The sequence below is a fragment of the Staurois parvus genome, unplaced genomic scaffold (genome assembly GCF_062004578.1).
Source record: "Staurois parvus isolate SC_StPar_1 unplaced genomic scaffold, SC_StPar_1.0 ptg000053l, whole genome shotgun sequence".
Classification (NCBI taxonomy): Eukaryota; Metazoa; Chordata; class Amphibia; order Anura; family Ranidae; genus Staurois; species Staurois parvus.
In genome coordinates this window covers 5324818-5342692 of record NW_028317849.1, presented here as the reverse complement: position 1 = coordinate 5342692, position 17875 = coordinate 5324818, and the positions used below count along the sequence as shown (strand labels likewise).

Sequence of the window (17875 nt, the reverse complement as noted above, 5' to 3'; positions counted from 1 at the left end):
GGTATAGGATTACAACTTTTTTTTTTTTTTATGGTTGAACTAGATGGACTTTTTTCTTTTTTTAACCAGACTATGTAACTATGTAAATTTAAGTGACAACTTTGCGTATACATATAAAATACATATTTTTGTCATTTTCCAAACATTTGTGACAAAAAAAAAATCTTCCATGGCCACAACATGCCTCTCGGCAAATTCCTTGGAGAGTCTACTTTCCAAAAGGGGTCATTTGGGAGGGTCTTTGTACTGCCCTGGCATTTTAGCACCACAAGAAATGTGGTAGGCAGTTAGAAAGTAAAAGCTGTGTAAATTCCAGTATCTATACCAGTTTGTAGACGCTATAATTTTCACACAAACCAATTAATATACACATATTGGTATTCTTTTGAACCAAAAAAATGTAGCAGAATACATTTTGGCCTAAATTTATGACTAACTGAGTCTATTGGATATTTTTATAACTGAAAGTAGAAAGTATCTTTTTTTTTTCATAATTTTCAGTCTTTTTTCATTTATGTCACAAAAAATAAAAAACCCAGTTGTAATGAAATACCACCAAAAGAAAGCTCTATTTGTGTGAAAAAAAGCACATAAATTTCATTTGGGTACAACGTTGCATGACCGCACAATTACTAGTTGAAATAGCACAGTGCAGAACAGCAACAAAGGGCCTGGTCAGAAAGGAGGGCAAGTGATTAAAAAAAAAACCCCGAAAAATTAACTTCAGTTGCATCACAAATGAAAGTAATTTGCTGTGTTTTTGTGGTGTAAAAAGTGTCCTAATGCAGGCCATAGATGGGTCGAAAATCGGCCGATTTTTCGGCCGAAAATAAAATCGGCCGATTTTCGGATCGTTAGTGGGCTATTTGTTCGGCCGTTTTTCGGTATATTGGCAGATTTTTTTATTGGTAAAGTTGGAAAAAACATCGGCCGATTTTCGCGGCAATGATGGGCAAATCGGCCGATTTTTTACCGATAAAAAATCTGCGCATGAGCAGTGACCTGCAAGAGGAAGACAAAAAGAAAAAGAAGAAGAGGAAGAAGAAGAGGATGAAGAAGAAGAGGATGATGATGAAGAAGAAGAAGAGGAAGAGGATGATGATGATGAAGAAGAAGGGGAAGAGGATGATGATGATGGGAAGGAAGGAAGGAAGGAAGGAAGGAAGGAAGGAAGAAGAGGATGATGAAGAAGAAGAGGATAATGATGAAGAAGAAGGATGATGATGATGATGAAGAAGAAGGATGAAAAATAAGAGGAATTCCAGTATGGCAAAAAGTGTCCCTGCAGAGAGCTCCGCTATTTCTTTGACAGTTCCTTGACATTTACAGCGGTTGCAACATTGTATCTATTTGTTTCCGAATAAAAACATCTGTATCCTAAATGGATAGAAATAGATACAATGTTACAACCGCTATAAATGTCAAGGAACTGTCAAAGAAATAGCAGAGCTCTCTGCAGGGACACTTTTTGCTGGCTGTAGACAGGATGAAAATCGGCCGATTTTTTTTTACCATTGCTGGTAACGTCGGCCGCTTGAACGACCGATTTTTCGTTTTTTTAAAAGACAAATCGGCCGTTTTTCTCCCCGTCTATGGCCTGCATAAATCTAGGTTCACACTTGTGTGGCAGGCATTTGCACGGACACAGCAACACATTAATTTGAATAAGGTGCAGCACCTGTGGGGAAATTAGGGAAAATGTCCTGACCCATTTTTAAAAACACAGCTGGACAGAACCTGCATGGAGCTGCGACACCATGTGGTTTTGCACACGCAAAGATGCACAACGCTTTTTGATGCATGTGGGTACCATTCCAAACTAATGACATCCCCGAGTGCCTACAAAAAAGCAACACATTTTGCTTGCAGTTCAGGAACACGCATATATGTGAACCTAGCCTATGGGCTTTCACATGGGTGGCAGTATAAGCAGATGATTGAAACGTAGTTTTACTGCCCCTCACGGCTGTCTAACTAAACTAGGGCATCCAGCTACTCAAGGCTGTGAACACTGATTGCAGTGTAAAAGCGTCCTAAATCTAGGTTCACACTTGCGTGGGTCATGTGGCGTTTGCGCAGGCTCAGCAGCTCATTCATTTGAATAAGCATCTGCCCCCCCCCCCGTCTACCTAAAGTAGGGCATCCAGCTACTCAAGGCTGTGCACATGCTGCATCTGCGATGTTTTACTTCATGTCCCCAAAATTGACTCAGGCTTGTGACACGTAAACGGGGGAGCACCAAAAACGTCCTGCAACTGCGTGCAATGCATTTAACAGAAATGGGGTTAAAATAGGCAGTTAGGAGGTGTCAAAGCACCTTACTGCCTGTCAGGCATGGCAAAAATTAAACTGAATGTCACTTTTAGCAGGCGCACTTGCATCACAGCGTCAGCATTTGCTGGGTTACAGCAGGCAGTGAAGAGGTGACATATCCCCTGCTCACTGCCTGTCAAACACCTGAAAAGTGATCCACTATGTATTTTTTTTATTATTTAAATATTTTATTAAACTTTTTTCTTTTCCATTACAAAAGCACAGCAAAGTATTATTTACATCCAAAATATAAACCTTCCCATACGTTTTGTAATACAACCCCCCCCCCCCCACACACACACACACACACACATCTCACCCGAACCCCCTTACAATTTAAACCAGTCCATATAGGAGGTGACATATCCCCTGCTCACTGCCTGTCAAACACCTTCTGAAAAGTGATCTACTGGTTTTTTTTTCTTACTATTTAAATATTTTATTGAACTTTTATCATTTCCATCACAAAAACACATCCAAAATATAAACCTTTCCACAGGTTTTGCAATCCAAACCCCCCCCCACACATCTCCCCCGAACCCCCTTACAATTTACCCCGGTCCATATAACTCTTCCCAACTTTCCATTCTATACCTATGATCTTTCTCCTCAATCCTTCGATCCACTGTGTTTGGATGGATTACAGCAGGCAGTGAAGGGGTGACATATCCCCTGAGCACTGCCTGTCAAACACCTTCTGAACAGTGATCCACTGTGTTTAGATGGCTTACAGCAGGCAGTGAAGAGGTGACATATCCCCTGCGCACTGCCTGTCAAACACCTGAAAAGTGATCCACTGTGTTTATTTAAATCTTTTATTAAACTTTTTTTCTTTGCCATTACAAAAACACAGAAACGTATTATTTACATCCAAAATATAAACCTTTCCATAAGTTTTGCAATCCCCCCACACAATTTACCCCGGTCCATATAACTCTTCCCAACTTTCCATTCTATACCTATGATTTTTCTCCTCAATCCTTTCTCCTGTTGATCCACTGTGTTTAGATGCACATGTGAACAATATCCAACTACCACCCAAAACGTACTCTCTGTTCCTCACAAGACCTCCTACTCTCTAGTTCCTCACAAGACCTCCTACTCTCTAGTTCCCTGGTCTCCTCATCCCATGCCCGTCTCCAGGACTTCTCCAGGGCTTCCCCCATCCTCTGGAACTCACTACCCCAATCCATCAGACTGCCACCTACTCTCCTCACGCACTCTGAAAACCCATCTCTTCGGGAAAGCCTACCCCCTCCCTCACCTAATTGCCCATCTCCTCCGCTCTTCCCACCACTCCATCCCCCACAGCCCCTTCCTCCTGTACCACTATCCCCTTCCTCCTAGATTGTAAGCTCCAAGGAGCAGGACCCTTGAACCTCTCCTGTGTTGTATTGTTACTGTATTGTCTCATGTACTGTCCCCCACTATAATGTACAGTGCTGAGCAAACTCTTGCTGCTATATAAATACTGTATAATAATAACAAGGTGTAATATTCCATCATTTAGAATTTTTTTTTTTATTTTGTTTTATATTTTGTAATCCTTTTTATGTAACAAGTATTTTTTTTTTCTTGCTTGCGCTTCCTGATCTGCCTTCCTCCCAAACAGCCTGAGCTGTTGAATAACAAAGCTGTCGTCCTGTGTGAGCTCGCCCAGTCACTCCATTCCAGCGTTCAGCCAACTCCACCCCACATGTTCCGAGAGCCTCTCCTCCTCTCCCAGCTGACTAACAGCTCTTGTTTACTGGTTGGATACGGGTTGGAAAGGGGGGGCGAGAGACTTTGCAAGAACTAGTAACCTACATGTCTATATTTTTCTACAGATTTTCCGCTTCCAGCACCTTTTCTTACGCTTTTCCCCCCGCACGCTCCTTGGGAAAGGCGAAGTCCCAGCAGGAAGGCGATCCGTACGATTGAGCAGGCCAACGATCCGTCCGCCTCAGCACCCCGTGTGTTTCTCCTCAGGCCCAAGACGTTTTGCAAGCGTTCGAGTCTTTCAGGTTCCTGCGCTGGTGGGCCCCATTGAAGAATTTAAACCGGGCATTTTCCAGCCATTGACGCGCCTCTAGGAAATTGCCCTTTTTTTAGGCTGGAAAACAAACAAAATAAAAGCTGCATACATTTCCTGTCTAAGTTTCAGGAAGCTTTTTGATTTTTTTTTAAATATTTTCCTGTGTTCCCAGAAAAGGAAACTTGCTGGGCTGTATATAAGAAGCAGAGCTTGGCGAGAGGGACAAGGGTCTGCAGATTGTGTGTGAGGAATTTGGCTTTGCTTTCTCCGGCCTCCTCAATTAAAGCTGCTTGTTTTCTCCATCATGCTGCCACAGGACCTGAGCTGTAAGACTCCCATCATAAAATAGGACGCAGCTGGGCTCCTCAGCTTCCATCTCTGGACTGGGAAGGGAGCAGTGCTCTGAGGGAAGCTATACCACAAGCTCGGGTATGGGACTGGCTGAAATGGTGGGTGTGGGGCAGCCCAATAACAACCACCCCGCTCCCAGATCCGGCTGGACCGTGCTGCTGGCTCTCCTCACCATCGTCCTCCTGTGCGGACACAACCATGGCAAAAGTAAGTGCAACATTTACGTGTCACTGGCACTTTGCATTGTAACACGGGAACGCGCGCTGTTTATTTTACCTCACGAAAGCTGCGTGTGGTAGAGTACAGCGGGTCACGTGCGCTTTTACGGTGTTGGGCCTAGCACGTAAAGCGCGGCGGCGGGCGCGGACTGGTATCGGTGAGCGGGGAAGCGGCGTGGCCCGTACTCGAGGCTGCGTGCTGCGCCCCGCGTACTAGGCCTCGCAGCTGGTTTCGGTCGAAATGGTAAACAGTGGGGGAGGGTCGGTCTGCCTGCTGGGGACACCGCCTCCTTCTAGGCTACGTTAACATTTTCACATAGACACATGGCTGTGTACATGCAGGAGGTGAAGGGCAACGTCTATAGGATGTGATTGTGGACAGAAAGTCAGCGTTTGGAAACGTGTTTTATTACAAAGCCCAACACATGCTTTATTTTTTGATAGTGTGCGTTTTGTTTTTTTGCAGGGTTTAAAGGGAGACAGTATACTGTCTCGTAGTCATGCAGGTGGGGGTGGTAAAAATGTGCAGTTGAGCCAGGTTTTTACCCTGTTCACATGTCACAGTCGCGATGCTTTACTTCCATATCTCCAAAATTGACCCAGGCTTGTGACACCACAAGGGGGGAGCACCAAAAACATCCTGCAACTGCCTGCAATGTATTTGTCAACACAAATGGGGTTAAAATAGGCAGTTAGGAGGCGTCGCATCACTTCCTTACTGCCTGTCAAGTCACCTCTGGAGTGCGATCCAAAAGCAGATCAAGCTTCAGAGGAGAGGTAGATTTAGATGCACGTCTGAATCTACACTAAGGCTTCGTTTACAGAGGCACTGTGGCCAAAGGAACGCTTTGTTTATGCGGCTAGAACCATATGCAGGTGGACTGTGGGGGAGATTTACTAAAACTGGGGCACTCAGAATCAGGAGCAGCTGTGCATGGTAGCCAATCGGCTTCTAACTTTTGCTTGTTCAGTTAAAGCGGAGCTAAACCCAACAATTTAGGCTGCGTTCACGCTTGTGTGGTTTCCAGTGCTTTTCCCAGTTTGCAGAAATGCACTACAGTCTATGATGATTTCCTATCGTTCACCTTCACATCTGTGCATTTTTTGGAAAGGGTCAGGGACCCTTATCCACAGCAGTTTGAGTATTTGGTTCAATAGAATTCAATGGCACCACATAAAAAAACGCAGGTATTGTGTTTTTGATGTGTTTCCACTGAGTTTTGTGTTTTTCACCTGCATGACAGCAAACACCTTCCTCTAACAAATTTTCCAAAAAACACGTAAAAAAATGTGTTTAACCACTTGCCTACAGGGCACTTATACCCCCTTCCTACTCAATTTCCAACTTTCAGCGCTGTTGCACTTTGACAATTGCGCGGTCATGCAACACTGTACCCATCCACTGTACTCTCCTAGATTGTAAGCTCCAAGGAGCAGGGCCCTCGAGCCCCTCGTGTATTGAATTGTATGGTTACTGTACTGTGTTGTATTATAATGTACAGCGCTGAGCGAACTGTTGGTGCTATATAAATCCTGTATAATAATAAAATACTCATAACATTTTTATAATTTTTTTTTGAGACCGCTTTCTTTTGGTGGTATTTAATCACCTCTGGGTTTTTTATGTTTTGCTAAACAAACCAAAAACAACTTTTTAGTTCGTTATAAAATGTGGTAAATAAGTGATTTTACTCCTTCACTGATGTGTGCTAATGAGGCTGCAGTGATGGGCACTGATAGGCTGCACTGGTAGGTGGCACTGATGGGCACTGAAAGGCAGCACTCATATATGGCACTGATGCGCACTTTAGGTGTCACTGACTGGCACTGATAGGTGGCACTGTAAGGCAGCTCAGATGGGCACTGATATGTGGCACTGATGTGCACTGGAAGGTGGCATTGATGGACACTGGCAGGTGGCACTGCTGGGGCTACACTGATCATCAGTGCCCTGATGATCAGTGTACATGTCCCCTCCGAGGAATGCTGATTACCAGCTCTCCTCTCCTCACGAGCTGTCAGCGTGACAGCTTGTGAGGAGAGAAATGCTGATAACTGGCCTTTCCTTATTTACATGCGATCAGCTGTGATTGGACACAGCTGATCACATGACAGAGCCGACATCTTCGGCTCTTTCCGTTGATCGATGATCCGCTGTGTCCTAGGAACACAGTGCAGCACTGATCGCCATGCTGCACGCCCCCAGTGTAGGTTAGTGTAGGAGGACGTCATATGACGTTCTCCCTCCCAGAACGAGAGAACCGCCTTGTGCCCGTCATTTCCTTATATGGCGGGTGGGAGGCAGTTAAAGCCACACCGCTAAATATGCCAGAAAAATTCATCAATTGCAACACGCATAGGTGTGAACAGTTTCAAAAACAGTTGAATTCCCCACATGCCAGGATTGCTAACTGTCACATTTGCTTGTGCTTTCAACCAGACTGTTAAACTATCAAATGGTTGGGGTCATAACTGATCACATGTGCAGCACCATGACAGTTGCAGAGCAAACAGAAGCTAAGATGGCCACTTCCTTAGCTGTAGAGGAGGAGGGTTTAGTTTCACCTTTATAAAAAAAATGCGCATTTTTTTTTTTTGCAGTTAAAAAAATGTGCATTTATTATTGTTTGTTGCAGGAGCCTGTAAACCAGGTGCCATGCAGGTCTCCTGCAGATCTGTCAGTATATCAGATTGCCCGTACGGGATGTGCAAGCAAACAGATATACTGACAGGAAGAATCAATGAACTACTAGCCATAAATCTTTAGGTTGTCATCAGTTTAGCCTCTACATCTTTGGGAAAGTGCTGAAACATAGAGAGCAACTGAGCATGTGCTGAGCAGGGTGAGACAGTGTATTATTGGATTTTAAATAGTATAGGCACTTTTTTTGTTAATGTTTTACATTTATTTATTACTTGTATAGCGCTCTTAATTTATGCAGCGCTTTACATATATATATTGTACATTCACATCAGTCCCTAACCCTCAAGGGGTGTACAACCTAAAGTCCCTAACTCACATTCATACATACACATACTAGGGACAATTTAGACAGGACCCAATTAACCTACCAGCATGTCTTTGGAGTGTGGGAGGAAACCGGAGTACCCGGAGGAAACCCGCACAGGGAGAACATGCAAACTCCAGGCAGGTGATGCCGTGGTTGACCTTTGAACCAACAACCCTAGTACTGCCAGGCGGAAGTGCTAACCATTTAGCTATTGTGCTGCACATAGCTATACCTGCAAAAGGGGCCAGCATGAAATCATCTAGCAGGACTTAATTTTCTGACTAAAGTATTATTTTTGTTAAAAGGTAATTGTGTTTTTGTGTGTATGCGTGTGCATGCGCACGCTACATGTAGGTCAGTGTTTGGAGTGATGCAATGAAGAGCTGTGTCCTTGGGAACAAATGACTGAAAACTGTTTTGGTGATGTGTTGCTTACAAAAATCTTCCAGTTAAGTGAAAGATTTTGCATAAAGGTAACAGCATTTGCAAAGTCGCAATCGTCCAGGTTCAGTAAACAGATCATTAACTGTGTAGGCATTCAGTTAAAAAAAAGGAAACCTGGAAGACAAATTGTTGACAAAACTGAGGAGTCAAAGAAATCGTTGTTGCTGCTCATGCTCAGCAATACTTTGGAGAAGGGCCAGGTATCTGATCCTTATGCATATTGCATGATCTGCTTGTGTGTAACTACTGGGATGATGCCTATGAGTTCCTATATAAACAGTGTTTTAACTTAAAGTGTATCTAAAGCAAGAGTTAAAACCAAGTCAGGCTTTTGTTTGTGTCTCAGTCCCTGCTGGGAAGATTTACCCTCTCTGTTTGTCCTCCTGACCACTGTCAGGAAGAGGGAAATCAAACATTTTAAAGTCACTGGAACCTAGATTAGAGGGGAATCTTCCAGTGGGCACACTTGCACAACTAAGAGAAGATTTTAACTTACTTGTGTCTTGACACAACAAGTAAAGGAAATCTACCTAATGGTACACATCAACAAACTATACCAGATAAAAACATTCATACCACATTTTCTGCATTTGGGTATGTTGCGCTAGGCAGTCCTTTCAAATTCTATGGACTGTCAATCCATGAAAATAGGCACTGCAGAATTTTTCAAAAAGCCAGGACACAAAGCATTTGCATGGGTGCATTCCTGCACACTGTACATGTGCGCTAAGGTGGTTAAATGGCGACCCAACAGCACATATAAAGTGCTTTGGCATGTTTTACTGCAACACATTTTTTTTTTTACTTGCATGGTGTTAACAAGTCCCATATCATTCCTTATACAGACCAACGCTCAACAAAGATTGTGCTGCTTTGAGTTGAAAGGACAGAGGCATTGGTTCACATTGATGGGGCAATTCTTCAGGCTTCTTTTACATAGGCAGCTGAAGGGCAGTAACCACCAATTGAACCGTGGTTTACTGTTACTGCCTGCCTAAAGAGTAAACAGCCACAGTAGACTAATCACATGCTGCGGCAGATTAAACGCAACACGCCAAGTTGACAGACGGCACTGTCTGTCAAACTTGGCCATTAATGGCAATGGGCTGTGCCACAACTGCAAGCCAAACACTTGCCTCTCAGTTGCGACACATTTAGCCATTTGCCTGAACAAAAAAAAAAGCAGGCATTCAGGAGGTGGCAGGATCACCTCCTGAACACCTGACAGTGCCTGCTTAGCCGTACTCTGAAAAGCAATCCATTGCGCATTGCTTGTTAGAGCTTCGGCTAGTGTGGACCTATCCTTAGACTCTCAAGTGAGGGCACCTCATGCTGTTGCTGAAACTGATATAAACTCTTCAAACACAGTCATTAACGGTCCATTCATACCAACCAGCACTTTATAATGCAGTGGCTGGTGTGCGGTGCGGTCTGGCGGGAATCGCTGCTCTGTACCGCACTGTTCCCTTTTTTTATTTTTTTTTTCTTTCACACAGACATTTCATAAAGTTCAGTTGACTGCCTCGCGATGCACTGTGCTGAAAAAAGTAGTGCATGCACTGTTACTTTTTTTTTTTTTTTTTCAGCTCACCATGCCTGCACAACGCAGCACAGGAGACCAGGCATTTTGCCTTGTCATGTGGTGGAATTGCGCTGAAATAACCACCCAGTGCAGCCCCATCGCATCTGGTGTGAATCGAGCCTCAGGTGCTGTGGCACATATTTCTGGAGCATATTTAGGCTAATGCAAGCTATACACTGAACAAGTTTCGCTTTGTGGGTGGCTCTGTCATCATCCTCCTGCCCAGTATCCTTTAATTGAAAACTCAAAGGAGTGAGGCAGAAAATAGGCATCCGAAAAGCCACTGTTTCTGACAGTTGTGATGCCTCTTTGTACATTCTTCATCCACCTGATTCATGTCGTTCCCTTTAGCACTAACACTGCTGTCCGCTACTTTAGTGTCTCCTTCTACAGTGTCATCCTTGCACGCATGCTCCTGGCGTGTATCAATTCCCTGAGATGCCTAGAGCAGCAAACAACTCTTCCCCTCATCTCTGTCCTCCAGTGGGCATGTTTCTCTTGTCCTCATTCTGTAATCAATGCGTGCCCTCCCCTATCTTGAAGTTTATGGGGCCATCGTCCTGTAACTGGGAAGTAAAAAGTAAGTTTATGGTCACACTAGGGCATTTTACATGTAGTTGAGGCATGTTATACTGCTTGTAATCTTACACTAGTTTAGTGAAAAAAGTAGCAAGGACATTAGCTACTATTAACATGAAGTGGGCATAGCCATGCCCTTCAATCTGTTGATTAGTGTTATGGCAGCGGGGATAGGGGGGCATCAGACAAGGAATATTTTAAGCAATGCAGGAGCACAAGCGACACATCAGAGTAATACTAAGTAATATCGCTTATGCTGATTTTTTTCTTTTTTAACCGCTTTCCTGCCACCCTGTAGCAGAAATACTACAACAGGGTGGCAGGGCTGCGAAAATCACGTGTTTGCGTGCGTGCGTGATTTTGCGTTTCTGGGTTGGGGTCTCCGCTGTCTATCACTGGGTTTCGGCTGGTGATTCCCCGCGGGGTACCCGGAGATTGCCGAGCATCACTGATGGGGGAGAGACCTGTATGTAAACAATACAGATCTCTCCCGTCAGCTCCTGGACATTGGTTTGTGCAGAGCAATACAAAGCAATGTACTTACACACTAAAGCGCACACAGTAAACCAGCACAGTTAGCCCTTTGATCACCCCAGATGTTAACCCCTTCCTGCCCAGTGTCATTAATAGTGTCAGTGCATTGATCACAGTATTGGTGTCACTGGGGATGTCAGTAACAGTTCCCTCCCCCCACTGTCAGAATGCCCACTGCAGTCCCACTATAAGTCACTGATTGCCGCCATTACTATTGTATGTGTGTATATATGTGTGTGTATATATATATATATATATATATATATATATATATATATATATATATATAATCCAGTATCCTGCCATTTGTAGACGCTTTAACCAATTCATTTCCACGTATTGGGATTTTTTTTTTTTTCTAGCAAAGACATGTAGCAAAATACATTTTGGCCTAAATTTATGACTTTTTTTTTTACAGGACATGTTTAATAGCAAAAAGTCAATAATTTTTGTTCTGTGTTTTTTTTTTTTTGGTAAAAATTGTCAGTTTTTTTGTTTATCGCACAAAAAATTAAAACCGCACAGGCAATCAAATACCACCGAAAGAAAGCTCTATTTATGGGAAAAAAGGACATAAATTTAATTTGGGTGCAGCGTTGCAATTCCGTGCAATTACCAGTTAAAGTAACGCAGCGCCATGTCGCAAAAAATGGCCTGGTCAGGAATGGGGGTAAATCCTCTGGAGGGCAAGTGGTTAGGTATACTAAAGTTTCAACAAAAGAGCTCCATGTTTATTAACACTTGGAAGTTTTAGAAATCTGTCTAATTTATGGTAGTTTTCTATGATAAACTATCATCTCTTGTACCGCATTGTGCATCCTTCCAATCCTATAGAAAGTACTATTGATATCACTGAAATGAGCTTAAGTATAGCATTTACTAACAGTCATCCATCTCTTTAACTGAAGAAACCAAACGTTGTCAAAACTGATATTTCACTATTTTATAAATATTAAAGAATTGAAGCAATATCTGAGTTCCTGCTGCCAAAATCTCTCCCTGGGTTTCCATAGCTTGCAATATCAAATGAACCCATAATTTTTACAAAATTTCCAAAAATGTTTTTTCAGACTCGTCCAGTGTGTGAAGAACCATATAATCTATAAATCACTTCTGTCTGGTAACCTGAGCTGCATGACTTTCCACAGATCTGCTTGGAAATTTTCAAACCAAACTGGATCGGTCAGTTGCTAATTTTTGATTCTCATGGACCTTTCTAATCTGCAGAGAGTCAAGTACCTTAGGTGTCCAGAGAGTCCTAAGTATGTATCCTATGATTCTATGTAGGTTGGACAAGTCTACATTAAAAAAAAAAAAAAAAAAAAAATTGGATTTTGCTTACTCACCCCTAATGATAAGCGGGAACCCACTCTCCCTGCTGGATTTTGTGTCTTATTTTATTTTTGTTTTGAATGAAAAAGAGCTTGACATTACTGTAGGGAGTTGGAATCCCCCCAGCAAAATGCCCCAAGCTTCCAGATCTACAAAGCCAAAAGGTTATTCAGCCCACCAAGCACAACCCATAAGTGAATTATCACTTTAGTTGAATGACCCTTTTCCCTAGGTTCACACCTAAGTGTTTATCGCAGCGTTTTGCTGAAACGCACTGCAGTCCATTTAACATAATTTTCTATGGGACACTTTCACATCTCTGCGTTTTCACCCGGTGCGTTTTTTGAAAAGTTTCAGGGACCTTTTTTTTTTTTTTAAACGCAAAAAGGTAGCATTTTTGGTACTATAAACTTCAATGAAAACACTGCAGAAAAGCATGTAGTGCATTTTAGATTCATTTTTGATGCGTTTTTGCATTTTAAATCTGCCTAGCAACAAGAAAAAAGTAATTAAAAAAATTGCATGTCCAAAAATGCACTGCAGGAACGGATCAAACGCAAACTGCATAAGTGTGAACCTAGCCTTAAAGGTTGACAAACGTTAATATTTTTTTAGTATACCAGTGATGTGCCTCTGGAAGTTTTTGGCATTTTGTTGTGGCTTACATTTTTTTAATGTTTTTTACATTTTCTAAATTGTTGCTTGTTTGTTAAACATTTTTATTATATCACAGTACATTAGACTTTGCGACCTGAATTGCAGCAAGAGATCTCCTATTATAGGCATATGTGAAATTGGCAGCCTGACTAATTGGACTTTTATCTGATGTCAATATTGTATTTTCCAGCGCTGATTCTCACAAAGTAAGGTACAAAGCTGTTTGTAGTGTGAGAAAAATCCTGTGGATTTTAACTTTTGTGTGTAAACCAGTAACTGTGCCGCATGAAGATAGGAAGAACTATTTCTCTTTTTGGAAACCGGTATTTTATCTTTTGAAATAAAACTGTTAATAAAGATTTATAATAATTTATAATTCTTCTGCACGCTTTACATTTTTTGTGTGATCTTTGTTGAGTTGGATTTAAATTGAACCACTCAGGTTGCAGTACAATCCTGTAAACATTTCTCTACAATGAAGAGAAGAGCTGTTCTACTCGCCTTCCCTGGGTCTTCTTTGTTCCCTTGGTTTCTTCAATGCAGACTTTCTAAAGCTGGGTGCACACTATAAGAAAATCGAAAGAAAAATTCCATAGTACATTCCAAGTACAATCATTCAATTTTCATATAGTGTGCACACAACTTTTGACATCCGATTCAGACTTTCCAAACTAAAATTTCTAAAGGGACAAACTACAAAATTTTTCTCGTACATTAACATATCTAACAATTTAGTTTAATGTGTACTGTTTTTGTACAAGAAGAATCCGATACGTAAGACTGAGAATGATCAGAAACCATAATCTACGTTACAACATTTCTACATCAAACAAAAAAACCTTTTGTGGTTTGAGAATTTTCATACAATTCGTACTATCTTCTGGTTTGCCTTGCTGTGAAATATTGAGGAGAGCTGGACGCTCGTTCGCCCGATTTTCTTATAGTGTGTACCCAGCTTAAGACTCTTTGGGATTCAACACATTAGGGAGTGTCAGGTGCATGAGTCCAGTGCTGTGCACTTTTCTTCCATCCTTTGATCCCCTATGTCACTACAGGACTCATAAGTGACATAGGGGTCAGAGGACGAAACAATAACATGGGACACAAGTATCCAAGTATGCCATAGGGTCTTAAGGAGGCTGCAGAGCTGGAATGGAGGAGAGATGGGAGACGTGGGCAAGTATAAGTTCTTCTTTTCTAGGGAATTTTCTTCATGATGCAATGTGACCAGGTAACTGACATTCCAAACAGGAATGTTATTGTGGCAGATTTGATGTTTTAGGAAGTAATCCTTTTTGTATAGTGTAGAAATAACCAATAGCAATGTTACTAGGCAGACAGAAAATGGAGACTGGAAATTTTAGCAAGAGTAGCCCAGCACATAAAGGCAGATTAATGCAATTCGGAGTACAAGCAGAAATCCAAGCTTAATATCCTCTTTGCTATGCAACAGAAAAGCTATTGAGCCGTAAAATATAGATGGGGCAGGCTGTGAATTTTGGGCCAATATTTCATTGTCTCTTTTTGCAGTTCATTGCACAAATAAGTTGGCACCAGGGCTTATAAAGTAAGGGGAGCTTGCCCAACATGCAGATAATAGTGTTGAGAGAGTTTCTATTTTTTTTTTTCTTTTGATCATTGCAAATAATACCGCATAGTCAGTCTTCACTGAACCTACAAGGAAATATATTATTGACAGCTTGCCATTTCTGCAAGAATCATTGTCTTTTTGTATTACAAACGTTTTAGGAGGGGAGAGCATTGCCCAAAAAAACAACTAAAGTTCAACACACAGTTTGCGGTCCAAAGGTTTCTCTGTTCCCTGCTGTCAACAAACACTAAGAAAACGAACATTTGCTGTACTGTTGGGAGGGAGGGAAAAAACTTGGTAAAATATTAAAAAAAAAGATTAGTTAGCAGTCTGGAGTTTGGGGTCATGCTGTTTTAGCATTAATGGATTTAAGGGCAAGTATCAATTATCACCTTTTGATATACGACCTCTTGCATTTTTTTATATTGGTCGGAATAGTTAGAAAATTGGACTTGTAAAAAGGTCAACGACTTTGCATGCTTTTTTTTTTTTTTCTCTTTTCTCTATGCACTCCCCAGGATAAAACTACAGGGAGTATAGAAAAAGTACAGAAGTCTTAAGAAGTGATCAGATATCTGAACTGTGACTGATTTGTCACGTTGGTTCTTTGGTCCGCAGACAGGATAACCTATGTCACCGTAGTAAGTACATAATAATCCCATAATTGAACAGCGCAGAGTTTTTTTTTTTTTTTTTTCTGAACTAACATCTGAAAAAATGTACCAGCTTGTCTTATGCCCCAGATGCAGGAATAAGTCCCTGAAAGCAGAAGGCCCTAAACACAAGTACTAATTGAAACCGTATTGAGTTGTCACGTATTTCAGCTTGTCATTGATTGTACACTGCACCTGTGCCCAACAGCTTTTTTTTTTTTTTTTTCACTGAATGAACTAAACCGCCTGTGTGCATGAGCCCTAAATGTTAATTGGCTAATTCACAGATGCCTATACCAGACTGGCAAATGTAGCAAATTTGTATGACAAAACTAGCACAGCTTAATCATGTTTCTGTTTTCTTGTTATGCACACTTTATTCATTCAGCATATAAATTAGCCAGCATGTTTATGAAATCCCAACTGACTGCAACATGAACTTGGCCTGGTGATGACCACATGATTATAAGTTTGTCAGCTTTGACATACCACTTGAGTCTCGTGCTTCTCTACTATATTGCGTTGTGTACTATATAAGCAGGTTAAGCACAGAGACTTGGCTATGCATTCTAGGCTGCTAGATGATGTCAGCTACTTGCTACACAAGGTTGGAAAGCAGAGAAGCAGCTTGCTTTTACAATGTTCACTTACACTGTACAGAATCCAATATCGCTTTTATGTTTAAAATATAAACAGTAATTTAGGTGTTATGCTTTGGACAGACATTTCCCAATGGATACCCTTCCAATACATGTTAAAGGGTCATTCTACCCAAAAACTAAAAGCTAATATTCATTTTTCGATTGCATTTGAGTCATTGTCTACATACTTCAAAGTATTGTTCCGAAACTCTGGAGGAGAGACTGCTTTATGTGAATTCTCAGCTTGGCCCATTTGCCTTGTCCTATATAATGTTATGTGGTGGGGGATAGTTTTCCCTGTTCAGTTTTCCATTTAAGTGTTTCTAATGATTAACATGGAATAGAATGTGGAAGATTTAGAACCTCTGTCACATTGGTATTATTTGTCCAGACTTCCTGTTGTGTCTCCAAGACAGAAAATGAGGGGAAATCTTCACAATATGATTCAGGAAGGATAAAAAGGTTACAATAGTCATAATAATATTTTCCTATTTTAGGCAAAACAAATACAGATATATATGTTGGCTAGAGAAGTCCTTTAATGTTACATTATAGCAGTGTTTCTCAACTCCAGTCCTCATGGACCCCCAACAGGTCATGTTTTCAGGATTTCCATTATTTTGCACAGGTGATTTGATCAGTTTCACTGCCTTAGTAATTACCACAGCTGTTTCATCTGAGGGAAATCCTGAAAACATGACCTGTTGGGGGTCCATGAGGACTGGAGTTGAGAAACACTGCATTATAGAGAGTGCAATAGGAGAATTGCCACAAGATAAGAAATGAGATTCCATGACGGAGGGTGAAGATCCCTTATGCTAAAGCAATATTTGAAACCAGTGGTTGATCTGACCAATTGTATCGATCCATAACATACATTCAGTAATATATAGAATGACCTTTTAACTTTATTCACAATTGCTACTTCCAGCAAAACACAGAAATTAGACCTTTCAAGCAACCAAACGGCTCCTGACACACAAACTGCTCTGATTCCGTAGATACTGCATCAAAGTTATTAGTATGGTTACAGGACTATTAAGAATTCTGTTTGAATGAATACTGATCATCTAAGAACATTATGTGCTGGATCTTCTGTTGCCCTCAGGTGTTTATTTAATCCCATTTTTATAAAAGGAGGAATTACACCATGTAGCCCAATTATTATTATTATTATACAGTATTTATAAAGCGCCAATAGTTCGCTCAGCGCTGTACATTACAAAGGGGGACAGAACATGTGACAGAACAATACCAATACAATGTGATACACGAGGGGTTCGAGGGCCCTGCTCTTTCGAGCTTACAATCTAGGAGGGAGGGGATGGTGGCACAGGAGGAGATAGATTATCACATCTTACTGCCAGAATAGTGCCATTCTTTAGTGCCATTTGTTTCATCAAATTTTGGACCAGCTTTGGCTCTGCGTCAGCTTGTACAAATTGGCTCCAAAATGAACAGTGCATAGATTTCCTATAATAACTGATACTTGCAGTAATCTTTACAAACATATATACAAGTGTGTGTGTGTATATATATATATATATATATATATATATATATATATATACATACAGTCCGGTCCATAAATATTGGGACATCGACACAATTCTAACATTTTTGGCTCTATACACCACCACAGTGGATTTGAAATGAAATGAACTCTGGACCTTTTATCTGCTCATTGTAATTGGGATAATGAGGGAATAACACACACCTGGCCATGGAACAGCTGAGAAGCCAATTGTTCCATTACTTTTGGTCCCTTAACAACTGGGAGGCACATATGCAAACTGTTGTAATTCCTACACCGTTCACCTGATTTGGATGTAAATACCCTCAAATTAAAGCTGACAGTCTGCAGTTAAAGCACATCTTGTTTGTTTCATTTCAAATCCATTGTGGTGGTGTATAGAGCCAAAAATGTTAGAATTGTGTCAATGTCCCAATATTTA

General features: G+C 41.3%; 1 protein-coding gene and 1 long non-coding RNA gene across 2 annotated transcripts in view; one reads left to right on the top strand and one right to left on the bottom strand.

Moving 5' to 3' along the window:
- Window positions 1-3815: 3815 nt before the first annotated feature.
- Window positions 3816-5156, bottom strand: LOC149470094 (uncharacterized). Its single transcript, XR_016310793.1, has 2 exons — window positions 4955-5156; window positions 3816-4860 (listed from the first exon to the last, which is right to left on the bottom strand). It is a non-coding gene; the product is annotated as an uncharacterized LOC149470094 (long non-coding RNA).
- The window catches only part of INSR (insulin receptor), a 176067-nt gene continuing 162228 nt past the window's right edge, over window positions 4037-17875 (top strand). Inside the window, exon 1 of the mRNA XM_089667526.1 lies at window positions 4037-4885. Coding sequence (XP_089523652.1) covers window positions 4759-4885 — 127 coding nt within the window. The 5' untranslated portion in view covers window positions 4037-4758. The remainder of the gene's footprint in view (window positions 4886-17875) is intronic.